The following is a 27,685-nucleotide window of genomic DNA, read 5'->3' on the forward strand; positions in this document are numbered from 1 at the left end:
CACCGGGGCAAAGCCAGGAGCGCGGAGGCGGGAACGCCTCTTCAGACTGCGTGTCCACACGCGGGCGGCCGCAGCTCAGGACGCCCAAAGCAGCAGCAGCGCCCACTCCGCTCCGCCCCGGGCGCACCGCGGCTTCTCCCACTTCAGAATCCAGTCTGCGCCTGCGCGAGCTCTGCCGGAGGCGCCTGCGCACTGAGGGGCTGCGCCTGCCTCCCTCCACAGAGCGGTCGCCTATCGCCCTCTAGCGGTTCCTACTGGGACGCCGGCTCTGAACCCCGCAGAGCGGTGACTCGGGGACTTTGAGTGACGTGAGCGCCCTACACTCAGAGCACCTGCCAGTCACGCTCTCCCGGGTTTGGGGCGGGCGTCCGGTATTCCTCAGTAGATGGCAGCAGGAGACCGTCAGAGGAGGGAGGGAGGCGCGGCTTCTGTGACGCGCAGGTGCGCGCAGGTGCGTCCCATCCAGCTGGCGCTCGGGCGCGCGAGTGGATGCGGTGTTTGTCGTCGGTGTCACCACTCAGACGCCGGCTGCTGCTCTCAGCCGTCCCTGACGCTTGCAACGCCGTGAGTACCGTGGCCGGGGCAGCCGCTGCCGTGGGGCTGACACGTGGGGGTGCCCGCGGCCGTCGGTGCAGGGCCAGGCTGCCCAGGTGCCGCCGCGGACAGGCTCCCAGAGCGCGGGGAGTCGCAGCGCACCCGGTACTGCCGCTGAGCCTGGCACTTCGTTATGTCCTCAGGAGGGACTGGGGCCAGCGAGTCTGACCGAGATCCACGTCGCGTCCTCGGGGCTCCGCGCCCAGCCTGCCCGGGACTCCCCGGGCCGCAGCCCGCGCTTCGGCCACGCCGCGCCTGGGAAGACTGCCCCGGCCCGTGGGCTGCGGCGGCTCCTGCGGCCGGGCGTGGGTCGGGAAGGCGCAGGCGGGCGGCATCGAGGTGCACCTGCGTGCCTCCCGGCTTCAGGCTGAGACCCAGCCCACAGCGCAGTCGCACTAGGAGGGGGTGAGGTGGTGGGCAGTGCGTCCCCGGCGTGGGCGCGGTGCCCTCCTAAAGCTGTTCATGGAGCCTGTTTGTGTCCGTTTTCCACCTCCACCGCGTGAGGGGGAGGTGAGAAGGCGCCGTCTCGGAAGCCCAGAGCAGCCCTCGCCGGGCGTGGAGTCTGAGTTGGCCTTGAACTGGGGGGAAAGTCAATTTCTGCTGTTGATGAGTTACCCAGTGGATGGTGTTTTGGACCCTCTGGGATGGACTAGGACCGCCCAAAGTTTAAAACACGCATCCGCGAGTCTGTACAAGATTAATAAATAAGGAATAAATAAATGAGTAGGAAAGTGGCAAATTATCAGTGCAAAAGAACCCAACGGCACTGAGCAGATGCACTACCATGAAACAGGGAGTGGAACTCGGCGGCCCCGGGCTGCAGATCTACCCTGGCCCTGAAATACGGCGTGGAACGGGGAGAAAAACCGACGACACAGGGGAAACCTGCAAATGACTGCATCAGCCCGGTCCCAGGGTCCCCTCCCAGGGACGGGTCATTCTGCCAGCAGGTGGCCGTGATGTGGTGCCAGAGAGAGGGCACCTCCCTCTGTGGCATCCTCCCCGCAGAGCCAAGTGCAATCCTGAGAAAAACAGACACGCCCTGACGGGGAGAGAGTCTGCAAAACACCTTACCGGGGCTGCTCAGCCCTGTCAGCATCGTCAGAAGCCAGGGGGTGTGAGACACTGGCCCAGGCCCAAGCGGAGGCTGAGGGTGGGCACTCGGGACAGCAGCAAGGGCACCGACTCGGTGACTCACAGCCCCGTCAGACTGCCGGGATCCATCAAGCCCTCTTCCTGGGAATGCACACCTGAGAGGCAAAGGCTTGGGTCCCTGCCAGCCATGTGGGAGACCTGGGAGAAGGTCAAGCCTCCTGCATCCAGCGTGACCCAGCCCTGGCTGTTGTGATGTGATAGCCGAAGGGAGATGAAACAGAGGAGCTCCACACACTGAGAATCTGGATCGAGTCCTTTATTTGAGCCGTCTGCCAAGAGCGGGCTCATGTCCTAAAGAACTCTGGACCCCGAAGCTTTATAAAGAGGGTTTATAAAGGCAAAAACAAACAAACAAACAAAAATAAACAAACAAAAAAACCCCTAGGGAGGGGACGGGGAATACGTGGTTGCTAGGGTAAGCTGACTTAAAGCATGTGGAAAACTAATATCATATACGATCTTGATACTATCAGTAACAATCTTGACATTAGTCCAGGTACCGCCTAAATCATGTGTGGGACACAGACAAGTTACAGTCTTGGCGTTACTCCAGGGGCAGCCTGTCTTTGAAGCTTGAGCAGTCGTGGCAGGGGATTTCTGTGTTCTGGGAAGCAGGATGCGGTTGCTGTCATCGTCCTAGTTCCAGACCACGGTCACTCTGGGACCAGAGTCTCACGGGGGGTGGGGGGGGGGAGGGCTTTCTCAGGATGGAGTCTCCGGCGCTCTAAAATGATCCCTGCTGTCAGGTGTCACTTCGGTGTTTGGGGAGTGAGCCAATAGTAGGAATTCCTCTACCCCCCCCCCACATCACCAAATAAAATGAAAAATAAAAACAAAATCTACGACCCATTAAAACACAAAAAGGAGGCTGAAGAGACTAAACAGTGAGTGTATTGGAACAGTTAAAGGACATCAGGTGCAAATGAAGGAAATCTTAATAAACTATGAACTCTATTTAAAAACAATACACTCATTTTGTTTCATAATAATAACAAATATACAATAAAATGTGAGGAATTAATAATAGAAACAGGTCAGCACCTATGAAAACTGTAGGAACTTCTCAATTTCCTGTAAACAAACTTTTAAAAAATGAATTTCAGGGCCAGCAATGTGGCTCACTTGGTTAATCCTCCACCTGTGGCGCTGCCATCCCATATGGGTACCGGGTTCTAGTCCCGGTCAGGGTGCCGGGTTCTGTCCCGGTTGCTCCTCTTCCAGTCTAGCTCTCTGCTGTGGCCCGGGGAGGGCAGTGGAGGATGGCCCAAGTGCTTGGGCCCTGCACCCCATGGGAGACCAGGAGAAGCACCCGGCTCCTGGCTTCAGATCAGCACAGCGCTAGCCATGGCAGCTATTTGGGGAGTGAACCAACAGAAGGAAGACATTTCTCTCTGTCTCTCTCTCTCTCTCACTGTCTATAACTCTACCTATCAAATTAAAAAAACAAAAGTGAATTTCACATTTAGAAAAAAGTTGTGAGGACAACAGTTTCAGTCTCATTCTAATCGGTTCCCCTAATGTTCACCTCGACATAATCGTAAAGCCGTCTACACAGACAGCAGACTAACCTGACGTCACACAGTTAACTAACACAGAAAACTCCAATATGTGCTGAGTTAAAGATAGCCTCGGGGCCAGCGTTTCTGCGTAGCAGGTTAAGCCATCACCTGCAATCCTAGAATCTCAAGTGGGCATCACTTGGAGTCCTGGCTGCTCCACTTCCAATCCAGCTCCCTGCTAATGCTCCTGGGAAAGCAGCAGCAGGTGGCCCAAGTCCTGGGGTCTCTGCCTCCACTGAGAGACCCAGATGAAGCTCCTGGCTCCTGGCTCCTGGCTTCAGCCTGGCCAAGCCCCTGCCATTGCAGCCATTTGGGGAATGAACCAGTGAATGGGAGATCTCTCTTTCTCTCCCTCTCAGCAACTCAGCCTTCAAATAAATAAATAAAATAACGGCCATAAATTCCTTCTGTTCTTCCCATTAGCAGGTAGACTCCACTACCCTCCTCTTAAACCTGGTCATGCCTTAGTGACGACCTTGACCAGCGGAGTGGGGGTGAAATGATGCTATTTCCCTGTCAGTGACACAATTTCCTCAATCCGTGACTGACTCCATGATAGTCCATAAGATCTGTGACGATGGAGCCCAGCTGCCAGGCTGGGGGGAAGCCCCGGGAGTCCCAGGAGAGGCCCATGTGGGGAGGGATGAAGGCCCCTCCCCCCACCCAGAGCAGCCGCTCCCTAAGCACGCGAGATCATTCCAGAAGGTCCCCAGCAGGTCCCATCAGTCCCCCCCACCCCCACCAGCTCTATGATGTGAGGGAAGCAGGGCTGAGCCCGCCCCATCCCCCACGTCCTGAGCATGTAAGATCCCTGTGAAGAAGGACAAAGGCGATAGATGCTTGGAATTGTGTTCTGTGAATCAGGCTGCTTTGGGAACAATTTTCTATTTTAAGGTTACAGTAATTTGCCTCGGCAGAAAATGCTTTCATTCACTTAAACACCCTTTTTTAAAAAATATTTATTAAGTTATTTGAAAGATGGAGTTACAGAGGCAGAGAGAGAGAGAGAGAGAGAGAGAGGTCTTCCATCTGCTGGTTCACTCCCCAGATGGCTGCAATGGCTGGAGCTGAGCCAATCCAAAGCCAGGAGTCAGGAGCTTCTTCCCAGTCTGTCATGTGGGTGCAGGGGTACAAGGACTCGGCGCATCTTCTACTGCTTTCCCAGGTCACAGCAGAGAGCTGGATCCAAAGTGGAACAGTTGGGACCTGAACTGGTGCCGGCGCTACAGGTGGCTTTACCTGCTATACCACAGCACTGGCCAATAAACATCTTTTTGTATCTTTAAAACAATTACCATCCCCAGGAGAAGTTGAGATGTGAGTGTGCTGTGTCCAGGAGTGATGAGAGGCCTGCAGGTCCCTGCTGTGGTCCCAGAGGCAGCTCTGTCAGGGTCCCGGGCGCAGAGACGGGGCTGGGAGAGCTGTTCCTCCCACAGGGCACAGCTGGGCAGGGTCAGGCTGCAGGAGTGATCTGAATCAGCTGTGACTCTGGGACGAGTCCCGGCCTGAGATTTCAGGACCGCACCCTCATGCGTGGGGAGCTCAGCCTTGTCTTTGCCCTTGGACCTGACCCAGGTACTCGTCAGTGACCTCATTTGTGTCACTGGCTCCCTGCCTGACCCCAGGGCTCCGGGAGAACCATGTGACAGGACTCGGCTGCTGCACCCTCGGCCACAGCAGAGCCCGGCCCCCCTGGACACAGAATTGAGAGGGCGGAAGCGCTGACTCGGATCTGCAGCCTGAGGAGGGGCCGTGCCTGTGACAGTTAGGGGGCACCACACTCACCGTCCTGACATGGTTTCTCCGTGGCCACTTGGAAGTTTTCCAGTTTGCCATTTTGAAAGAAATTCACAACCTACCTCACTTAGAGGAGGGCGGGGTTTCCATCATTCAGCTCGGCTGCCCCCCGCGATCACTTTGCTCAGAGCCCTAACACAATCATTGTCCCCAGAGGACTCGGCGTCCACAGTTACGTCACGTGCAGGTCTGGTCTGAGAGCTGTCGGGGGTCCTGCTCCAGATTCCAACCGTAAATCTCACTGCCGTACATGATCAGGACTCCTGCGCACCCTGCCAGCAGGAAGGGACTTGGTGTCCCTTGAGTGTCCATTAGCAGCAGGTGTAACGCGGCTAACATTCTTTATGTCTCCCACAGTCCAGAGGATGCTGTGAGCAACCCACTAACCCAGTCGCACCATCACACAAACACCCGGCATCAACCCATGGCCAGCAGGGAGGCTCCCCTCTATCCCAGGCCTGCTGCTGTCCTCAAACTGTCCATCTAGGCTGGACCTCCCTCCCCCTAGCCTTTCCCACAGGAAACTCAACAAGAGCCCTGGCCTGGCCCCGCCCCTTCCCCCTGCTTCTGTCCCTGGCCAACCCCACCGCTTCCCAGAAATGTCTTGTATGGGGAGGAAGACAAGTCCTCCTCAGGGACAGGTGACCGTGACCCCCAGGGGACCCGTGATGGCTTCACACAGCCCTGCAGCCTCCATGCGGGCTGCTGTCTTTGGTCTGCTGCGGGGGTCTAGGACCCAGCTGGGAACCAGGGACTCGGGATGCTGGGATTCTGCCCTCCAGGGAAACCGAGTGATGGGGAGCTTGTCTTTGAGGCACACTGACGTGCCCCCCCCTGTCACCCCCGCAGACGGCAATCCTGTGGGCTTGGGGGCGCCTCGGTCCTCCCCAGCCCTCCCCTCTCTGGCTGCCTGCGGGTGGCCCTGCTGTGCCGCGACTCCCACACACCCCGCGTGCACCTCTGGGGCTGCCTCTCCTTTGGGCAGCCCCGGGGAGTGTCCGCCGCTTCTGCAGGCCTGGCCGCGGGGCTCCGCTGCTGTCCCCGCGCCCGCTCCAGCCGGGAGCCGGCCCGGGCAGAGCCGCGCATCCCGGTGCTCTCGGGCGCGCCAGGGTTTCCCCGCCTCCGTGCGTGACTGACACAGCGGCCTCCGGGATCCGTCCAGGTTTGCCGCCGTCAAAGGCAGGGACGCGGCTCTGGTGCCCGTCGCGGCTCCAGGCGACAATGTCCTCACCTGCTTGGAGGTCGCTGGTGCGCGTGCGCGGGTCTACCTGGCTGTGGTTCTGCGCCCCTTAACAGGGGCAGGTTCTTCTGGGATGCCAGGGTCGTGCGTTCTCACCGCGCCCTCGGTCAGCAGAGCCCGGGAGCAGCGCCGGCCCCTGATGTCAGGTCGCCTCCGCCCCACCTCTCTCTTCCACGTCCACCACTACCACTGGGGCAGGTTATTTGTTCACTCCCTTCGTGTGGAAGCCCAGGAGAGACCGCAGGAGCGGTGGAAAGAGAACAGGAAACCGGAGAGGGGGCGCCGCCGGGGGCAGTGCTCTCTGCAGAGGCACCGGCTCCTCAGCCCCGCGGACCCGGGGCCCGGGCGCGACAGGTGCTCAGGGCCGCGGCTCGCTGAGCCCAGGCCTGGCTGACTGGTCCTGCAGCCGCGGGGCGAGGGCAGTGGAGGATGGGCTCCGAGCCGCGGCTGCAGGGCGCCAGGCAGCGCGTCCAGGGTCCCTGGTTCCCGGGAGTCCTGAGGGCTGTTCCCAGCTTGGTCCGCAGACCCCCGCAGCAGACCAAAGACAGCAGCCCGCATGGAGGCTGCAGGGCTGTGTGAAGCCATCACGGGTCCCCTGGGGGTCACGGTCACCTGTCCCTGAGGAGGACTTGTTCTTCCTCCCCATACGAATCGTTTCTGCAACCCCCCCCCCCAGGACACCTCACACCATCACACACACACATCACTCACATCATGTATCTTCCATACAGCACACATGTCACTCACATACCTCATTGTCACATACACACCACTCACAGCACACACACAGACCACCTAGCATGCATACAGCACACACATCACATATCACACGCTAACACACATGACACACACATCATATAACACATCCATACATCACACACGTACCACACAGCACACACACATCGTGCACATTATATATCATATACATGCATCACACACACACACACACACACACACACACACACACTCACACACACACAGGTGGAATCCATCTGCCCTGATGGGGAGAACCTAGGACCGCCCTTGAAGGGGAAGTGGAGCAGGAAGTGTCCGGTCCCTAACCCTGGCCGGCATGTGTAGGAGGAGCTTGATTGTGACCAACGCGGCAGAGCTCAGGAGCCTGCGTGTGCGACTCTGATGCCGCGAGGCACGGAGGGTGCTGCTGCTGGAGATCTCTGTGTGTTCCTGGTTTTCCCGAGGACAGAAGTCGTCGTCTGACCTGGGAGAGTCCAGTCACGGGTTCTGTGCACCTGCGGAGCTGCACAGCCCTGGGCTACAGCTCCAGGCTGTACTTTGTTGCAGGTTGCAGGCCTGTGTTTTGTTGGCAGCCACACAAAAGGCGGTGAAATTCATAGCACAGAAGCTGGGCCCTGCCTGCTGCACGTGTCAGCTCATTAGTATTTCAGGTTTGTTTAGTTGCATTTACATAGGGCTCAGAGCTGCCACACAAGTTGATTCAGAGTTTCCACTGTGGTGCTGGTGCTAAGGGAACGCCCAAATGCACATGGAGAGACACAGGTACAGAGACATTGATTACAGTATTTAAGGCAAGGCTGAAAAATTAGGAACCGTTTTCAATAGGAGACAACAAATGAAATAAATCATAATCTCTTTATAAAATGGAAAATAGGGGCAGACATTGTGGCTGAGCAGGTAAAGCCACCACCTGCACCACCAACATCTCATATAAGCACCAGTTCAAATCCCAGCTCCTCCAGTTCCAATGCATCTCCCTGCTGATGCACCTGGGAAAGCAGCTGAGGATGGCCCGAGTGCTTGGGTCCTGCACCCATGTTGCAGACCTGGATGAAGCTCCTGGCTCCTGGCTCTGGCCTGGCCCAGCCCTTCCTGTTTCGGCCATTTGGGGAGTGAACCATGGCAGGCCCGCCCTGTGTAAGTCCCAAATGCCCTGAGCAGGACGGACCCCTCCCGAAAGCAGGAGTCTCTGTTTCCTGATATAACACTCTCCCTTGCTTTGTTCACACCACGCCTACTGTCTGCATCGTAATTCTCCATCACTCTGGGGCAGACTGACCTGAACTCCTGTAACACTGTTTTTTTTAAGCCTTTGGCACAGTGAAATGGCATGTGGGAGGACAGGCTTTATTTTTAAGATTTATTTATTTGAAAGGCAGAGTTTCAGAGAGGCAGACACAGAGAGTGGGGGAGAGAGAAAGCGAGAGAGAGAGAGAGAGAGAGAGAGAGAGAGAGAGAGGTCTTCCATCCGCTGGTTCACTCCCCAGATGGCCGCAATGGCCAGAGTTGTGTCCATCCGAAGCCAGGAGCCAAGAGCTGCTTCTGGGTCTCCCATGTGGGTGCAGGGGCCCAAGGACTCTGGCCATCGTCTACTGCTTTCCCAGGCCATAGCAGATTTAGATCAGAAGTGGAGCAGCCGGGACATAAACCAGCGTCCATATGGAGCGGCAGCATTGCAGGCAGTGGCTTTACCCATTATGCCTCAGCGTCAGCCCCTGTAACTTTTTATAAAAAGAGAAGAGTGGGGGCCAGCGCTGTGGCGTAGCAGATAAAGCAGACGCCTGCGGTGCCGGCATCCCATATAGGCACCATTTGAGTCCTGGCTACTTCACTACCGATCCAGCTCCCTGCTGTGGCCTGGGAAAGCAGTAGAAGCTGGACCAAGTGCTTGGGCCCCTGCACCCATGTGGGAGACCCAGAGGAAGCTCCTGGCTCCTGGCTTTGGATCAGAACAGCTCCAGCTGTAGAGGCCACATTGGGAGTGAACCAGCAGGTGGAAGACCCCCCCCTCTCTGCCTTTCCTTCTCTTCTGTGTAACTCCAACTTTCAAATATATATATTTTTTTAAAAAAAGAGAAGATTCTCTGTGTACACGAATATTTCTTTTGTTATGAAGATTTATTTTTTTATTTGAAAGGTAGTGGGAGAGAGAGAGGTGTCTTCCATCCACTGGTTCACTCCCCAGATGACCCCAACAGCTGGAGATGAGCCAAGGTGAATCCAGAAACCAAGAAACTCCGTCCTGGTCTCCCACGGGAGGCAGAGTCCACGCACTGGGACCGTCATTCGCTGCTTTCCCGGGCAAATCAGCAGGAAGCTGGATCAGAAGTGGAGCATCTGCTATGGAAGCCAGAATTGCAGACAGGACTGATCCACTGCAGCCAGTGCAGGGGGGACAGGACTGATCCACTGCGGCCAGCAGAGGGGGACAGGGCTGATCCACTGCAGCCAGGGCAGGGGGGACGGGACTGATCCACTGCCGCCAGCGCCGGCCCTGCCCGGCTACCTTCTACGTGTATAACTATATAGAATTTTTGGGAAAATGCACACTATGTGGTACCCACAGTTATCTGCGGGGGCAGGAGGCGGACCGAGCGGAAGTGGGGGGAAGATGACCCTCACTCGCTGTGTGACTCTAGGGCTCAGAAGACAGAACGTTTTCCAGTTGAGTTATTGTCTGCATTATCTGTAATATGGGAGGGGCCCTGAAGGCTGAGAAGAGGAAAAAACAGTGCTGGACGGAGGAGTGGAGGGTGGGGGAGACGGAGCAGGGAGCTCAGGGCAGGAAGCTGGGTGGAGGGACATCGATCGGGGGAAGGGCAGAGATTCTGCCCCCAGCGTGGGCAGTGCCCGCCTCGGGTGGGCCCTGGACCGAAGCCCTGCGATCCCTGCTGTCTGGGGACAGAGGTGATGTGAGGGTTCCCGCGACTCTGTGCAGTGCTGGCTGGACAGCTCCCCGCGTGCTGCCCACATTGGATCCTGAGCCTGGACTCAGCAGCGCCCCTACAGGACAATCCTGAACACAGGACAGCCGCGCCCTTCTGGCCCCAAGCCCCTCATCCCAGCCCTAGCAGGGAGTAGCTGGACAGATGAGAGACACAGTCCCAGGGCTCAAAGCGGAGGCGCCAGGCCTCAGAGGTCCTGACCTTGAGGTGGGGCCACCGGTGCCTGAGATCCCTGTTCCTCTGCCCGTGGAAAAGCACCGGATTGCCTCAGCCTGGGTTCCCAGCAACAGTGTCTGCCCGAGGGTATTGACAAGAATTCTCCGTGGGAAGAAGAGGTGGGCGGAGTATCTTAGAAGGCGGCAGGGGACACCCAGAGGTGCAGCACGCCCTGACCAAGTTTGGAAGCCCTCCGTTCTCTTCTTGAATTGTGTTTATTTTTCTTTAAAAATTTATACATTGATCTATTTGAAGTGGGGAGAGTCAAATAGAGAGAGATCTTTCATCACTGGTTCACTTGCCAGATGGCTGCCATGCCCGGGGCTGGGCCAGGCTGAAGCCAGGAGCCAGGAGCTTCTTCTGGATCTCCCACGTGGCTGTAGTGGCCCAGACACTTGGGCCATCTCCCACTGCTCTCCCAGATGCATGTGCAGGGAGTTGGATCACAAGTGGAGCAGCCAGGACTGGAACCAGCACCCATATGGGATGCCGTCCCCGCAGGCTGTGGCTTTAACCACTGTGCCACAGAGCAGACTCCTCTCTTTTGACCCATAACCCTGAGCCCCTTTTGGGAGAACAAATGAGGAAAGGGTTAAAATGTGGTTAACTTCTCCTGGAAGGAGCACTGGGCAGTGCAGCACACGGGGAGGCACTGCGCCTGCCTCCACCTGCTCCATGCTGGGTCCCCCGGGGTTGAGAGGAGCCCACGGAGCTTGGGATCACGATGCCGTGTGGGCCCCCCCACCCCACCCAAGACACCACACCTCCCTGGACGCCGCTGCCCACAACACCAGCTCCAGCCACTGGTAGGTGTCCTTCCTTCTGCATCTGGAGAGAGACAGAGAGATTTGAGACTCAGGTTCAGAGGCACATGGACAGAGCTGGTTGGAGAGGGCAGGGGAAGCAGTGTAGGGGGAGAACAGAGCAGGGCCCCCCACTGGGAGGACCCCACCGTGGGACTCCTCCCTGCCTCCGTCCCCCCCCCCTCCAGCCTGGAGCACAGGGAGGCTTCTTTCCAGGGATTCCCTTGAAGTGGAGAGGTTGGGCCGGCACAGGTGACCCTGGGGCCCTCAGTCCCAGGGTCCGAATGACTCAGCAGCATTGTGGGCAGCAGGACCAGGCTGCAGGGGCTTCCCGGTGGGCAAAGACTCAGGGGTCCGTTCCATGCAGCAGCCGTCCTAGTCTGAGACCCACTCCCTGGCCTGGGGGCTGCCGGGCTGCTCCTGGCACACAGTGCACGGGTGGGTGTCACGGAGCCGCAGGCCTGGCTCCCAGTCTGGGTGGTGTGGGAGCTCCAACTGCAATCCCAAAACCACTCCCTCCTCCTCGTGCTCCTCACCCCCCCCCCCATTAGGAAATCCCCTCTGAGCCTGCCCGGGCTAAGGACCCAGAGCAGCCTGTGAGAAACCGCGGGGTTGGCAATGGGGCGGATTCGCAGTCTCCTGCAGGGACTGTGCTGGATTGGTTTCAGTTCTGTCTAAAACTGCAGGGTAGTTTGGGGCCGGTTCTTTCCAAAGGTTTTATTCTTATTTATTTGAAAGGCACAGTTACACAAGAGAGGGAGAGAGAGAGAGAGAGAAAGAGAGAGAGAGAGAGAGAGAGAGAGAGAGAGAGAGAGAGAGAGAGAGAGAGAGAGGAAGAGGTGCCTCCAACAGCCAGGGCTTGGCCAGGCTGAAGCCAGGAGCCAGGAGCCCCATCCTCTATTGTTTTCCCAGGTGTAGTATCAGGGAGCTGGCTTGGAGGTGGAGTAGCTTGGACTGAAGCCAGCATTCAATAAGGGTGCTGGCGAGGCAGGGAGCAGCTTAGTCAATGCCCCCGCGGCCCAGGGCTGCTGCTCTGGTTCTCCTTGGTCAGGGAAGGGCGGTGTCCCTGAGAGCAGGTCTGACATGCCAGCTGTCTGCCGTGCCGCAACCCGAGGCCCAGCGCTGCATGGCAGAGCCCGGGGCGGAGGGCAGGGGTGGCAAGGGAGGTTCCTGGCTGCTGGAGACAACGCTGGGGCAGAGGGCCTGCAGGGCCGTCAGGTGCAGGGGAGCTGGGCTGAACGGGGAGGGGGCAGTGATGTGAGCTGGGCAGAGGCGGGACCTGGGGTTGGGGTCCCCTTAGCCAAGGCACAGCTTCCGTGAGCAGCCCCGGGGCACCAGGGGAGAGGGTGAGGCCCCGAATCAGGGCTCTCCTTCATCTCTGGGGTCTCTGACCTCTGCCGGCGGCGTCTCCCGCAGCACTCACAGGCCCATCTGTGGGCCCTCTGCCCTCACCCTTTCCCGCCCAGACCTCCCGTGTCTCAGCGCTGCAGGGAGTTCTCTGGGTTCAGGAAGTCCCCTTTGCTCAGGGGGCGCCTCCTGTGATGGCTGACGGAGCACGCAGCTGCCGTCACGGGGCCTACGGGGGGACTGGCGATTTCATAAACGGCCAGGCTCCTGCAGCTCAGGGCGCAGTGGGCTGCGCTTGGCGTTACCGTGGAGGGCGAGTTTCCACGCTGTCCCTTGTCACATGCTTTTCTGAGTCCTTGAGATGAACGTTTTGTTGCAAACGGGAAGAAAGGACGCTGAGGTACCCCGTCCCCAGCGCTGAATGTCTCCCCACTCGACCTCTTATTCCCTGACTCCCCGGCGGTGGGGTGAAGCCGTCTGCCCCGATCTGGCTCCCTTCTGTTGGGTCGATCGCTGTGTATTAGGTCCTTCCTGGCCGTGGTCATCAAATTAAGTTCGGGTCCCCTCTGCCGCCCCCCGTCCTGACCACTGGTGCTGCCGCCCGAGCCCCGAGGCCCTGGTCTGGATGCAGAGTGCGTGGCTGCAGACAAGACAGACAGGACTGTACCTGGGACAGGAGCCGTGAAGGGGTAGGGGCCGAGTCATTCCTCAAATATCTTTCATTATTAAGTGGCGACACCCCGACAGAGAGAGCTCCCATTCGTACCAACTCCCCGAATGCTGCGACCACCAGGGCCAGGCCAGGCCACAGCCGGGAGCCCAGCCCTCCAGCCGGGTCTCCCGCATGGGCGGCAGGGACCCAACTACTAAAGCCATCGCCGCTGCCTTCTGGGGTCTACGTTAGCTGGAAGCTGGAGTCAGGAGCCAGGGCTGGACTCCAACGCAGCTGTGGCAGCTTAGTCTGCGGGTGCTGTGACCGTGTCCCCACCGCCAGGCTGCACGCGGGCTCCTGAGGCGTCCCTTCTGCAAGTGCTCCCCGGAGAGCGGAGCTGACGCTGGGACCAGGGATGAGCGCAGGGGAGGGACTGCTCTGAGGACGAGCCTGCAGATTCTTCTGTATTTACTTAGAGGTAGAAACAGCGAGAGGGAGATGGAGAGAGGGAGACAGAGAGAGAGAGAGAGAGAGAGAGAGAGAGAGAGGGAGAGGGAGAGGGAGAGGGGGAGAGAGGGAGGGAGAGGGAGGGAGGGAGAGAGGGAGGGAGAGGGAGAGAGGGAGAGAGGTAGAAACAGAGAGGGAGAGGGAGAGGGAGATGGGGAGAGGGAGAGAGGGAGAGAGGTAGACAGAGAGAGAGAGATAGAGTGAGAGGGAGAGAGGGAGAGAGGTAGACAGAGAGAGAGAGAGAGGGAGGGAGGGAGAGATGGAGAAACCAGGAGAGGGAGAGAGGGAGAGAGGGAGAGGGAGAGAGAGAGAGGGAGGGAGAGGGAGAGAGGTAGACAGAGAGAGAGATAGAGGGAGAGGGAGAGGGAGAGAGGGAGAGAGGTAGACAGAGAGAGAGAGAGGGAGAGGGAGAGAGGAATAGGGAGAGAGAGAGAGAGAGAGAGAGAGAGAGAGAGAGAGAGATGGAGAAACCAGGAGAGGGAGAGAGGGAGAGAGGGAGAGGGAGAGAGAGAGAGGGAGGGAGAGGGAGAGAGGTAGACAGAGAGAGAGATAGAGGGAGAGGGAGAGGGAGAGAGGGAGAGAGGTAGACAGAGAGAGAGGGAGAGAGAGAGAGAGAGAGAGAGAGAGAGAGGGAGAGGGAGAGAGGGAGAGGGGGAGAGAGGGAGGGAGAGGGAGGGAGGGAGAGAGGGAGGGAGAGGGAGAGAGGGAGAGAGGTAGAAACAGAGAGGGAGAGGGAGAGGGAGATGGGGAGAGGGAGAGAGGGAGAGAGGTAGACAGAGAGAGAGAGATAGAGTGAGAGGGAGAGAGGGAGAGAGGTAGACAGAGAGAGAGAGGGAGGGAGGGAGGGAGAGATGGAGAAACCAGGAGAGGGAGAGAGGGAGAGAGGGAGAGGGAGAGAGAGAGAGGGAGGGAGAGGGAGAGAGGTAGACAGAGAGAGAGATAGAGGGAGAGGGAGAGGGAGAGAGGGAGAGAGGTAGACAGAGAGAGAGAGAGGGAGAGGGAGAGAGGAATAGGGAGAGAGAGAGAGAGAGAGAGAGAGAGAGAGAGAGAGAGAGGGAGGGAGAGATGGAGAAACCAGGAGAGGGAGAGAGGGAGAGAGGGAGGGAGAGGGAGAGAGGGAGAGAGGGAGGGAGAGGGAGAGAGGGAGGGAGAGGGAGAGAGGGAGAGAGGGAGGGAGAGGGAGAGAGGGAGAGAGGTAGAAACAGAGAGGGAGAGGGAGAGGGCGAGGGAGAGGGAGATGGGGAGAGGGCGAGGGAGAGGGAGAGAATCGTCCAACCCCTGGGTCACTCATCAAATGCCTCTCACATCCAGGGCTGGGTCAGGTCAAGGCCAGGAACCCAGAACTCCATCCATGGGTGGGAGGGGCCTGCAGCCTCCCAGGGTTCCGTTAGCAGGGAGGGGCCGTCGGGAGCAGCGTCAGGACTTGGAGCCAGGAGCTCTGGGGTGGGATGCGGGAGCAGCATCTCAGCCAGGATGAGCTGGTTGGACTGAGCCAGCGATGACACAGGGCTGGAGCGGGGCAGAGATCAGTGATGTGTGTGTGTGTGTGTCTGTGTGCACGCGTGTGTGTATGCGTGTTTGGGGGTGTGTGTGCGTGTGCATGGGGGCTTTTGAGGAATGAATCAGCAGATGGAAGGCCTCTCTATCTCTTTCTCATGGTAACTGCCCGTCATATAAATAAATAAATATAATAAACAAAAGAGGAAGAGGGTGGACGTGATCGACAGTGGGTGATTACAGGAGTGGGGGAGGGGTGTGGAAGGCAAGGACCATGAGAAACAATGCAAGTTGGGCTAAGTGTGGGAGGGGCCGGGCTGGATCTGAAACCAGTGCCCGCCTCTGGGAGGACCTGACCCACGGCCAGCGCTGAGCCAAACAGCCCCAGCCCCAACCCCGATCCGTCTCTGCCGCCTCGGGCATCAGCTGTGTGAGGGTCCGGGGTAGGGTGACCCAAGCCTGGGCCCCCAGACCTCGCCCTCGCCCTCGCCTGCACTTCCTAATGCATTAGGAGGCACCTGCAGCACTGGAGAAAACGCGGGAGCTCACGGGGACCTGGGCCACACGTGGGGGCTCCTGGCCGGGACACACCGCTGACCTCCAGTGCACTGCAGAGGAGGGGGCACCTCCTGAGGGGCTCAGGTGGGAGCCCTGGTCAGAGCTGCACTGTGGGGCGACCTGCGGTGACCAAGTGCCCCGTGGGCGGAGGCCATGCCCTGACCTCGGCCCCGCAGGGCGCTGAGCGCTGGACACAGGAGTGGGCGCTGACAGCCGGCATCTTTATTCTTCTCATTTCCACGGGCGTCCCGGGGCGTGCAGCACCCCGAGTTCCTGTTCCACCAGGGCTGCCAACCCCATGGCTGCGTGTGAGGGTCGGGGGAGGGGAGCTCCTTTCTCCTCACTGCTCCTCACCCGACCACGCCCTGCAGAGACCGAGAGCTGTGAGTGGGCCCCTTCCCTGTAGCCCAACACGCAGGGAGCAGCAGGGACCTGGGCCAGGGCTCAGGGGTGCACTAGGGCCGGAGTTCCGATGACTCACAGGTTCCCTGAGCTCTGTTTACCAGACAGCTGTGGGCAGAAGCGAGAACATAAAAATGGGTGATGCTGCCAGCAGTCTCTTTCCTAATATCCCTAAAGCTCTCGTTATATTTATAGAAGCCCGTGTTGAATATGCAATTAGTGTGCAGTTTCTGTCTTTTCTTATAGATTTATTTGCATGTTTGAAAGGCAGTTTTACAGAAATAGGAGGAAGAGAGGGAGAGAGACAGAGAAGCAGATCCTCCATCTGCTGGTTCACTCCTCAAACGTCCCCGGGGGCCAGGAACTCCATCCGGGTCCCTCACGGGGTGCAGGGGCCCAGGCGCGTTGGCCATGGCCCAGAGCCTTTCCGGGGCAGCACCTGGAAGCTGGATCAGAAGCAGAGCAGCCAGGACTGCACGGGCGCCCCCTGTGCGGTGCTGGTGTTGCCAGCAGGGGTCTGAGCCACAGTGGCACAAGGCAGGTCCCCACTGGTAATCAAACGTTTGCCATGGTCACACATAAGTAAGTACACACACACACATGCACACACACACACGCACACACATGCACACACACATTACACACACATACACACACACACGCACACACACACAGTCTCTCCAGAAAGCAGGGATATCTGCAGGTGTTCCTAGGACCAGGGCACCCCAGTGAGAAAATCCCTGTGCAGAGCTTTGGCCCTAAGCCCTGAGGCTGGGCGCAGGTGCACACTTGGTTGTAAACTGAAATATCCCCGCTCCACCGCTCTGCAGACACGGAGGGACTCCCTGAGGTGCGGTGCAGGCAGCAGGACAGAGCGCGTGGCTGAGGACAGAGCTGCTGTCCTGGGGGGGGGGGGCGTCCAGGTGACAGGTGCTGTCACCTCCCTGTGAGAGGCAGGCAGGACCCTGTGACGGCCTTCCAGGGTCCCTGGGGGCAGGGGTGGCCTGAGCTGCGTCTCGCTTCCCCTGGGTCCCTTTCAAGTCCACCCGGGACTTTTCCCAGAATGGGCCGGACGCTGGGCCATCCGTGAGCCTCGGCTCTCAAAGCATAGAACACATCTGAAGTACACATCCTGGGGTTTGCAGCCTCTGGCCGGCATGCAAGCAACGTTGAGGTCACCACCTCCCTTAACAAGTGAAAGACGCAACCAGTGTAGAACCAGGGGCCAGCGTGTGGCACAGCTGGTTGAGCTGCAGCCTGCAGCACCAGCATCCTGTACGAGAGCCGGTTCGAGTCCCAGCTGCTCCACTTCCAGTCCACCTGCTAACGCACCTGGGAAGGCAGCGGAGGACGGCCCAAGTGCGTGGGCCCTGCCAGCCATGTGGGAGACCCGGATGGAGTTCCAGGCTCCTGGCTTTGGTTTGACCCAGCCCTGGACTTTGTGGCCATTCTGGGGAGCAAGCCAGTGAATGGAAGATATCTTCTCTCTTTCTCCCTCTCTCTCTGTACCTCTGCCTTTCAGACAAACAAGCAGATAAGGCTTAAAACAACTGCGAAATCAGCACTCTTATGGGTCCATGAGTGAGGCCACAGGGCAATGCACTGGGCCCTGATTTGGAAAGACGGACCGGCCGTCAGAGGCGGCGCGGCAGCAGTCTGCGTGGAGAGCTCCCCTTCCTCCTGCGTGGTCCGCTCTTCAGAAACCCACGAGCCCCTTGCCGCGTGCGCATCCCCGGGCTGCGTGTGCTGCACCAGGAGTCAGTGCCGGGGCAGCTCCTGCAGCCCCAGCTGCGGTGCCGGCTCGGCCGGCCAGCTCCGTCACTCACGGCTGGCCCGAGCCAACACACCTCACCTCACTGCCCCTGGGTTGTTTCCAGCTTTTGACTTTCATAAATGAATCTACTAAGTTTTATTCGTCAATAGAAACCCTGCCCATGGCTGTTCTTCAACACACCTCTGCCTTTCTCTCGGCCACACACGTCTAGAGTGGAATTTCTAGATCACAAAACGTGTGGCTCTAAAGGACGCGCCCAGGAGTTCCCAGGTGGATATACTCACGCCTGATCCCGCCAGGAGGAATGAGCTTCCCAGTTTCCCACGTCTCTTCCCACGGTGGGTGTAACTGCTCTTCTCGTCTGTTCCTGTTTCCTGCAATGATATCACTGGGAGTGTGTGTGTGTATGTGTATGTCTGCATGCGTCTACCGTGAGAGATCTATCAATCTACTTTCAAATAAATGAAAACAAATAAATCACTTTTAAAAAGAAAACTTGGGGCCAGTGCTGTGGCATAGAGGGTAAAGCTGCCGCCTGCAGTGCACAAATCCCATATGGGTGCCAGTTCAAGTCCTGGCTGCTCCACTTCCCATCCAGCTCCCTGCTAATGTGCCTGGGAAAGCAGCAGAAGATGGCCCAGGTGCTTGGGCCCCTGCACCTGTGTGGGAGATCTGGAGGAAGCTCCAGGCTCCTGGCTTTGGATTGGTTCATCTCCAGCTGTTGTGGTCATTGGGGAGTGAATCAGCAGATGGAAGACCTCTCTCTCTCTCTTTCTCTCTCTTTCTCTCTGACTCTTTGTAACTCTGCCTTTCAAATAAATAAATATTTAGAAAAAAGAGAAAAAACACAGGAAAACTATACACTGATTTCAAAAAATTTCATTTCAGGATTCACTTATTTATTTTGAAAGCCAGATTTACAGAGAGACAGAGACAGGGAGAGAAATCTTCCATCTGCTGGTTCACTCCCCAGATGGCCACCATGGCCGTAACTGGGCGAGGCCAAAGCTAGAGCCAGGAGCTTCTTCCCTGTCTCCCAGGTGGGTGCAGGAGCCCAGGGACTCGGACCCTCCTCTGCGGCTTTTCCCAGGCGCATTAGCAGGGAGCGGGATGGGAGTGGAGCCTCAGGACGTTCCCGGCACCCGTGTGGGACGCCAGGGCCCAGGAGGCAGCTTTGCCCTCTGTGCCACAACGCAGCGCCGTGAGAAAGTTTTGCTGCAAAATAAACTCAGACTCCCTTGTTCTGATGGCTTGAACAGGACGTGGCTGGCGCCACTGGGGAGGAGGCGCCCCCACCACGCGAAAGCCCGGACACCCGTGCGTGGGAAGTTTGCAGGGGAGAACCACGAACTCGCTGCTGCTTCCCGGGACTCCTGGAGGGGACAAAGCGCCTGGGGCCTCAGTAGTTTACAAAGGAGTCCATTCAAGCGGCCTGGGCCAGCACTGAAGCTGAGGTCCACAGGGCCAGACCAAACCTGCACACTGAGCACAATTAATCTTGACCAAGTCCTACGGCCGAGGACACATGAGGGACGGCGCAGATAACAGCAGAGCTGACCACACGCACTGACAGTGCAGCCGCTGCCTTCTCTGTGGGAACCAGCGCTGGCTCTGCCCCCAGGAGCTGCACAGAGGACCTGAGTTCCCACGGGAGTTTAACCCAACAGGACGGCGGCCAACTCGCTTCAGTTTAATCAGCTGGCGCTGTGTCAGGGTTGAGTATTGCCCTGTACCCAGAAAATGTGAGGATTGCTAGTTAATAAAATCAACAAATTAAATCAAGGGCTGGGCGGCTGCGAGTCGCGGCCGCGGAGTCTGGGGACGCTCAGGTGTTGGCTCCTGGGCTCTCTGGGCGCCGAGCCTGATGGCTCCTGCTTATTGGGGCGGTGATGAGAGATCTCGCCTACAGCCGCAGCAGGAAGAGCACCCGGGAAGCTTCCCCGAGCGTCCTCTCCACCCGACTGCGCATCCAGCACCCAGGGCGGCTCCGTGCGTGCGCTGCACGGGAAGTGACCACGCAGCCCCTGGTGGCCCTGACTCCGCCCCTCCTGGTGCTTTGTTGTTTTCGAGAGGAGCATTGTCGTGGGCGTGGTTCCGGAGCTGTCTGGGCGCCCAGGTCCCATATCTGAGAGCCTGAGGGGGAGTCCACCCTTGAGCCCAGGAATTCACACCCTGGGCGGAGAGGAGGCCACATAGCTGGGTCTGTCCTGTGCGGGAGTCCCAGCACCGGCTTTGGCCGGATTCACCCAGCTGTTGCCGGCGTTTGGGCAGCGCCCCCTGGGTGGGAGGTCACTCCCTGTTTCACTAGCTCCACCTGCACCTCCACCTGCACCTTTCAGGTAGAACAAATTATTGTAATGCTTTAACTATTTAATGGAGCTCCTTTCTCTTCAGCTAATCAAGACGGCACCACCGCGGCTCAGCCCCAGGACCCTCAGTTCTCAGAAATGCCCTGGAGTTCTGGAATCAGCGTCTTGACCTTGACCGAGCCTGCACTGAGAAAGGGAATTTGTGTGTTTATTTTGATCTCCCGATGCTCTCTGTATTTTCTTAACAATGCGACATTCCCTTTTTAGGAAAAAAAAAGGAATGAAATCCAGTGCTGATGCGATGGATGGACCCAAGCAGGTGTGGAGGGCGATGCCAGCAAACGCACACTGGGCTCTGCAGGCTGCAAAGGGAGCCCGAGGAACGCGCCCTCAGCACTCACACGGGGCTCCCTGCACCTGCCCAGCCCAACTGGCTCATGCATATGTAGTAGGGCAGTTCTGACTCATGTGGGCTCACTTGGTCAGCATTGTTAGTTACTCAGAGCACATATGTGTGCACTAGAGGTTTCTGTGCTGAAGAGTATCCATCCTCTGCAGAACCAGAGAGTGACCTTCAATGCCCATGAGTGGACAGGTTGCACGAGGCTGCCAGGCGGCAGGGCAGGGACTGGCCTTGGTGAAGCCCCGCCTATGGGTCAGGCTCTGGCGATGTGGTCTCTGCACAGAGCAGCCCCGTCTCCCAGAACCTCCCCCTTGATGTCCTGTGCTTGGCAGGAAGCTGGAATTGGGAGTGGAGCAGCCGGGACTCGAACTGTGCCCATATGGGATGCCGGTACTGTAGACGGGGCTGAGCCGCTGTCCCACAGCGCCGACCCCATGTCCTATTTTTCCCGTTCAGCTGTCTGGCTGCGTTTGTCTCAGTGTCACTTGGCGCAAGGGACACGGGTACCAGGAACCTATGGCTAGTCTTCCTTTCTCTGTGTAGGTAATGAACTCAATTTTTTTTCCAATTCGTTGCAAAAGTCAGCCATTTCATAACGAATGCTCCCTGCCCTCTACCCATCACAGCCCCCAAGTGTGCAAGAGGGGAGGAAAGCCAGTGTGAAGGGTGGAGCAGGTGACAGGCCGTCAGGGACTCCCCATCAGGCGGCAACTCAGCCACGTTTCTCCATTGAATGAGCCCAGTGCACACGTGTCCCCACTGGCTGTCACCTCTGTGAGGGCCTGACCCTGGAGCTTGGGCAAGCAGAGGAGGTAGAGTGGCCAGCAGAGGCGGAAGTCGGCAAATTCCAGCAGGCTATGTAGAACCCGGCAGAGGGGGCACCACCCGTAGTCCACGTCTTTTGGGTGACCGTGGGAGAAGGCGTAGGGCGTGATCCACACGATGGTGGGGCCCAGCACCCCAGCCTAGCACCTCAGTCATCGGGCGAATGCATCTGGGACCGTGGCTCTCGCAGGCCTGACTTCCCGGCAGCTGCTCTGTCAGCCGGGGACGTCTGACGACCAGGGGACTTCTGTTAGGGTGCAGGGGAAGCAGGAGGCACTGACTTGACACCCGCAGAGGAGGCAGCAGGCGGCTCTGTACGCAGCCATCAGACCCTGCAGGTGGAGTCTCCCCCTCTGACCCGGGACAGGAGAGTCCCTGCCGCCGGCGATGCCCCCTAAAGCCTCTGCCCCAGTGCTGTGTCTGCCTCCCTGGGGAGCCCCGAAACACAGAGGGCGGCCTCTGAGAACCCCACAGGCGTTGCATTCACACGGACGGAGTGATGCTGACGGGCAGACAGCAATGACAAACACGGGGTAACAATTCTCTGGTCAAAGACCCTTAGAGCAACAAGAAAAAGGCACCGTGGACACCAGGGTCCCCCGTGACTCTGTCCCTGGCGACTCCCTGGTGGAGAGTCTGCAGCCCCGGAGGAGCCCCCGATCCTGCTGCACCTTCAATGTCTCCCACACCTGACTCTGCAGAAGCAGGAACCCTGCAGGAGTGGACATGGGGGGGGCCTTGAAACTTCTGGGATAAGGCATGTGGGGAGCCTGGAAACAGCCAGTGTTTGGGGAGGGTGGGTGCCCTCAGGGGAGGGTCTCTCCCAGCTGGGCACCCCCTCAGCTGTGCCCAGAAAAGGCTCTCAGGGCGGAGGGCGTGAGAAGGCGGCTGCCTCCCGGGCCAGATTCAGGAGCTGTTACTCAATAACTGCTGTCTGTGCCGTCCCCACCCTCCCAGGCCCTGCTGCCTGTGTTGCCACATGATTCACAGGTCTGAGTTCGTATAAAAACCACAGAGCCAGGTCCCACCCCAGAGGTGCAGCTGCTCCGCCACCCACTGCCCTGCAGCCGGCTCAGAAGCATGGTGCTCGGTGAGGAGACCCCAGCCCCAGGGAGCCTCAGAGCCCCCAACCCTGCTGGGCTGGAAACCTGACCCTCTTTTCACTTGTAGAGAGGTACTTATTTATTTGAAAGTCAGAGTGACTGGGGGAGAGAGGGAGGGAGGCAGGGAGGGAGAAAGAGAGAGAGAGAGAGAGAGAGGTATTGAGCACTTCCCTCTTCTGGCTCCCTGCCCAGGTGGCTGCAATGGCAGGGCCCTGAGCTCCACCGGGTCTCCCCCGAGGGTGCAGGGCCCATGCTCTCAGACCGTCTTCTGCTGCTTTCCCACTGCATAGCAGGAGCTGCATCAGACGTGGAGCAGCCGGGGCTTGAACCAGGACCCGTGGGTGATGCCGCTGTCTCAGGTGGCAGCTTAACCCCTGCACGGCGCCAGCCTGACTCTCTCTCCCCTAAGCAGTTCTTGTCTCCCTCCTCGTATCACCCCGGTCCTCTCTGATGCTTTGCCACCTCCCTCGCACCTGCAGCCTCAGAACCTTAACTCCTCCCGGAGCCTCCCTATGTGTCCCCCCTGCCCACCCACACCCCAGGACCCTGACCCACTCTGAGCGGCGTCCGTGAGCAGGGAGCTCCGTGCCGTCGCTGGGGCCTGGACCAGGTGTCCCAGCGCCGTCCTCATCCCCTCTGCTTCACAGCTGCCGTCTTCCTCTCTGCCCTCCTGGGCTCGCTCTCGGAAGGAGTCCCAGGTGAGAGCAGGTGCATGAGGCGGGAGGAGGCAGCATCACGGAGCTGGGGCTGGTCCCGGACACAACCCCGGAGCCCACCCAGCTCTGGCTTTGCAGGGCCTGACGGTCTGTGGCTGTGCCAGCCAGCGCCCAGGTGCGGGGACCAGGCCTACAACCCCCTGGAGCAGTGCTGTGACGATGACACCATCCTGCCCCTGAACTGGACCCGCCTCTGTGGCCCCCACTGCCGCTACTGGCCCTGCTTCCAGCGCTGCTGCCTGGAGTCCGTGGGCTCGCACACTGACAGAGTGGTGAGGCTTAAGCTGCCCGGCGTGAAGTCCGACTGCAGGACGTCCCCCATCTCCAGGATCTGCGCCCAGGTGAGGGTCTGGGATCCAGGCCCTGCTGGAGAGGGGAGGAGGGTGAGTCCCACTCGGCGGGCAGACTCTCCCTTGCCATCTCTGGGTAGCCACGTAACCGCTGGCCTCCTGTCTGTCTCCCCCCATCCCCTGCCCCTCTGTTCCCCCCAACTTCCCTGCAGGAAAAGCCCCTGACCGGACCTCTGCCAGATTCCACCTCATCTCCAGCGGCCTGGAGAGCAGACGCAGGTCGCCCCAGACTCTGATGTGTGGGGGTCACTTGTGCTGCACTGCTGTAGCCCCCCTGGTCCCTGGGTCAGATGTCACTTTCCCAGGACAGCAGTGTTGGGAAGTGGGCTGCGGGGGAGGCTGTCAGGTCAGGGGCAGAGGGGTCACCTCCCTGGAGAGTGGGTTGCTGCCCAGCCAGGCCGCCTCTCACATTCTGCTTCCTCCATGGGCTAACGTAGGGTTAGGACCCTGCTGGGTGCTGCTCCTTGTCTTCTACTTTCTGACCCAGCTGTCTCTTTTACAGCAACACAACTCATTCTAAGACAGCTACACATAATAACCTAAAAAAAAGATTTATTTGTTCAAAACACAGAGTTATAGAGAGAGGTATAGACAGAGAGAGAGAGAGGACTTCCATCTGCTGGTTCACTCCCCAAATGGCTGCAATGGTTGGAGCTGGGCTGACCAGAAGCCAGGAGCTTCTTCCGGGTCTCCCATGTGGGCACAGGGACCCAAGGACGTGGGCCATCTTCTACTGCTTTCCCAGGCCACAGCAGAGAGCTGGATCAGAAGTGGAGCAGCCGGGACTCAAACTGGCACCTATGTGGGATCCTAGTGCTGTAGACTGGGCTTTAACCTGCTACACCACATCACCGGCCCCCAAATATTACTTTTTTGTTTTTGAAGATTTATTTATTTGCTTAAAAGTCAGAGTTACAGAGAGAGAGAAGGAGAGGCAGAGATTGAGACAGAAGTCTTCCATCCGCTGGTTCACTCCCCAAATGGCCACAATGGATGGAGCTGTGTCGATCTGAAGCCAGGAGCCAGGTCTCCCATGCAGGTGCAGGGGCCCAAGGACGTGGGCCATCTTCTGCTGCTTTCCCAGGCCACAGCAGGGAGCTGGATCAGAAGAGGAGCAGCCAGATATCGAACCGGTGCCCATATGGGATGCCAGCACTGTAGGCCACGGCTTTACCTGCTGAGGCACAGGGCCGCCCCCCACCATGTTATTTCTTCTGCACGTCACTGCAGTGACACCCTGACCAGAGGGACTCCATTTTAGAGCCCCTGAGACTCCACCTTGAGAAAGAATCCCCGACCGTGAGACTCTGGTCTGAAACCAACTATAGTCCAAAACTAAGACAGTGACAATACACTGATCCCACTCGGCAGAACACAGAAACTACCTAGCATGATCACTCAAGCTTAAAACAGAGGCTGTGGGGCCGGCGCTGTGGCACAGTGGGTTAACGCCCTGGCCTGCTGTGCTGGCATCCCATATGGGCACTGGTTCAAGTCCTGGCTGTTCCACTTCTGATCCAGCTCTCTGCTAAGACCTGGGAAAGCAGTAGAAAATGGCCCAAGTCCTTGGGCCCCTGCACCCACATAGGAGACCTGGAAGAAGCTCCTGGCTCCTGGCTTCAGATCGCCACAGCTCCGGCCCTTGCAGCCAATTGGGGAGTGAATCATAGGATGGAAGACCTCTCTCTCTCTCTCCCTCCCTCCCTCCCTCCTCTCCTCTCACTGTGTAACTCTCACTTTCAAATAAATAAATAAGTCTTTTTAAAAAAATTTTTTGACAGGCAGAGTGGACAGTGAGAGAGAGACAGAGAGAAAGGTCTTCCTTTTGCCGTTGGTTCACTCCCCAGTGGCCGCCGCGGCCGGCGCACCACGCTGATCGGATGGCAGGAGCCATGTACTTCTCCTGGTCTCCCATGGGGTGCAGGGCCCAAGCACTTGGGCCATCCTCCACTGCACTCCCGGGCCACAGCAGAGAGCTGGACTGGAAGAGGAGCAACCAGGACAGAATCCGGCCCCCCGACTGGGACTAGAACCCGGTGTGCCGGCGCCACAATGTGGAGGATTAGCCTAGTGAGCCGCGGCACCGGCCTCTCCATGCATTCTTTCCATTAAAGGCATCGCTGTGTAATTCATACGCTAGACCACTAGCACAGCCTCCCATTTCCACGTATTTGTGGTTCCTGAGAGCAGAAAGTACAACAGTGAGCTTTGTACATTGATTTTATAGCCTCCAAATCATTTCATTTTGTTCCTTATGATAGTTTTGAGTTTCCCACATTTGCTAGATATGGATTTTTTTAAAACAACCTTTATTTATTTTTTGGAAAGTCAGAGTTACAGCAGAGAGCTGGATGGGAAGTGGAGCAGCCAGGACTGGAACCGGCGTCTATTTGGGATGCCGGCACTGCAGGTGGTGGCTTTACCGGCTACGCCACAGCGCCAGCCCGAGATAGATACATTTTGCTACCTGAATTAATAATTGTGTGTCACTTGACTGATAACAGCAGTAATTAACAGTAATCAGCATGAACTCCTGTGTCGGGCACTCATTCGTAGCATAACAGACGCAGAACAATTTTAAATAACAGAGACGTCCTCTCTCGCTGTTTTCCCACACATGTTCTTGCTTTGTTGACCACTTTGTTAACCTTTCGCAATCTGTAGTCCTGGTAAAACTCATCCGGCCAGGTTGTTTCTCATTTATTTGTCCTGTTTTATTGTCCCTTTATTGTCTTGATTTTCATTTATTCATCCCATACTACGTGCCACTTAGGCCGTGGGAATAAGGAAATAAACAACAAAAAAGGAAGTCCTTGTCCACAATGAGGTTACGGAGAGACCAAGAAATTCAAAAGGAAATACATATTGTTTGGTCAGCTCCCGCAGGGTGCGCTGGGAACCGAACCGCTGTCGACTGTGCGCGTCGGGGTCAAACACGGAGGCTTCGCTTGGATCCTCGTGTAGTGGCTGCGACCAGCAAACCGCTGGGAGCCGGGACCCTCCGGGAAGCCGCAGGACGGGACCCCCGCCCGGCCGCCCCCGGGGAGGACTCACCTGGATGGCGCGCCCCCTGGCGGCGGCGGCGGGGAACGGGGCGGGGGGACCACGTCCAAGCTCAGAGCTGGCCGCGAGCCTGGGCCCCACTGGGAGCCGCGCCTAAGGTGTCACTCAGCGAAGCCTGAGTATCTGGGTGGTTTAACAGTCACCAGGGGCTTTTACTCGATTTTCCGTCTTCCCCACTCGGATCCGTGCGCAGGATCGGCGATTTTGTCCAGGACCACAGAGGAAGCTGGGGCACACAGCAGGTGCACGGCTGCCCTTAGTCTCCCCTCTCAGGGCAAGGACTCCCCAGGAGCAAGGGGCTGTGCCTGTCCTGGCTTCTGGATCATGCTGGGGCCCTCGAAACCCCCAAAATCAGGCAGCCCCCTGCCCCCTGCCAGGACCTACACCCGCCTCTCTCCTGGCTCACAGACGCAAGGAGCCCTGGACTGTAGGGGGCCCCTATTTCTGGGGCCGTGGACAAGCAGACGGGGTGCACAGGAGCTCCTCACGGTGGGCCCCGGGGAGAGGGCTTGGGCAGAAAGAGCTGGGCGTGAGCTGGGAGCCAGCACCTCTGTGTGAGAACTCTAGGATGTCTGAGAGCCCTGGATTCCAGCGGCCGGTTCCTCGGTTCCTAGGAGGAACTTAAAAGGGTGTTGTCTGCAGGACGGGGGGGGGGGGGGGGGGGCGCCTGGAGAACAGAGTGACCCAGGCAAGGGGAGAGGACCCTCACAGGAAGTGCCTGGTGGGGGCGGGGAGGCAGGATGGGAAAGCAGCCTGCTCCCTTAGAGGAAGAAGAAATGAAGCCGGCGCCGTGGCTCAATAGGCTAATCCTCCACCTTGCGGCGCCGGCACACCGGGTTCTAGTCCCGGTTGGGGCGCCGGATTCTGTCCCGGTTGCCCCTCTTCCAGGCCAGCCCTCTGCTGTGGCCCGGGAGTGCAGTGGAGGATGGCCCAGGTGCTTGGGCCCTGCACCCCATGGGAGACCAGGAAAAGCACCTGGCTCCTGGCTCCTGCCAGGGTCAGCGCGGTGCGCCGGCTGCAGCGGCGGCCATTGGAGGGTGAACCAACGGCAAAAGGAAGACCTTTCTCTCTCTCTGTCTCTCTCTCTCACTGTCCACTCTGCCTGTCAAAAAAA

At 58.4% G+C, this 27,685-nt stretch overlaps 1 protein-coding gene across 8 annotated transcripts; it reads left to right on the top strand.

The window, feature by feature from the left end:
- Positions 1-370: 370 nt before the first annotated feature.
- Positions 371-27,167, top strand: LOC100359185 (insulin growth factor-like family member 4). Of its 8 annotated transcripts, XM_070062073.1 has the most exons (7): positions 17,856-18,140; positions 19,062-19,544; positions 20,197-22,513; positions 22,635-22,801; positions 23,090-23,140; positions 23,263-23,541; positions 26,386-27,167. In XM_070062073.1, the coding sequence occupies exons 4-7, from the start codon at positions 22,787-22,789 to the stop codon at positions 26,470-26,472; spliced, it is 432 nt and encodes a 143-aa protein (XP_069918174.1). In that variant the 5' UTR covers positions 17,856-18,140; positions 19,062-19,544; positions 20,197-22,513; positions 22,635-22,786; the 3' UTR covers positions 26,473-27,167. The 8 variants fall into 8 exon arrangements, 4 of the variants coding, with proteins under 4 accessions (XP_069918174.1, XP_069918173.1, XP_069918171.1 ...); XR_011383919.1 differs by lacking the exons at positions 22,635-22,801; positions 26,386-27,167 and adding an exon at positions 23,661-26,317 and having other exon boundaries at positions 16,969-18,140; positions 23,237-23,499; XR_011383920.1 differs by lacking the exon at positions 26,386-27,167 and adding an exon at positions 23,661-26,317 and having other exon boundaries at positions 16,972-18,140; positions 22,635-23,140; positions 23,223-23,499.
- Positions 27,168-27,685: the final 518 nt, after the last annotated feature.

Source organism: Oryctolagus cuniculus, chromosome 18 (assembly GCF_964237555.1).
Source record: "Oryctolagus cuniculus chromosome 18, mOryCun1.1, whole genome shotgun sequence".
Lineage (NCBI taxonomy): Eukaryota > Metazoa > Chordata > Mammalia > Lagomorpha > Leporidae > Oryctolagus > Oryctolagus cuniculus.

Excerpts from the sequence above, each read along its gene's own strand:
- LOC100359185 (XM_070062070.1), top strand. The coding sequence starts at position 22,693 with ATGCTCTCAGACCGTCTTCTGCTGCTTTCCCACTGCATAGCAGGAGCT. Across the intron at positions 22,802-23,089 it reads GGGTGATGCCGCTGTCTCAG|CTGCCGTCTTCCTCTCTGCC; the intron begins GTGGCAGCTTAA and ends TCTGCTTCACAG. Across the intron at positions 23,141-23,236 it reads GCTCTCGGAAGGAGTCCCAG|GGCCTGACGGTCTGTGGCTG; the intron begins GTGAGAGCAGGT and ends CTGGCTTTGCAG.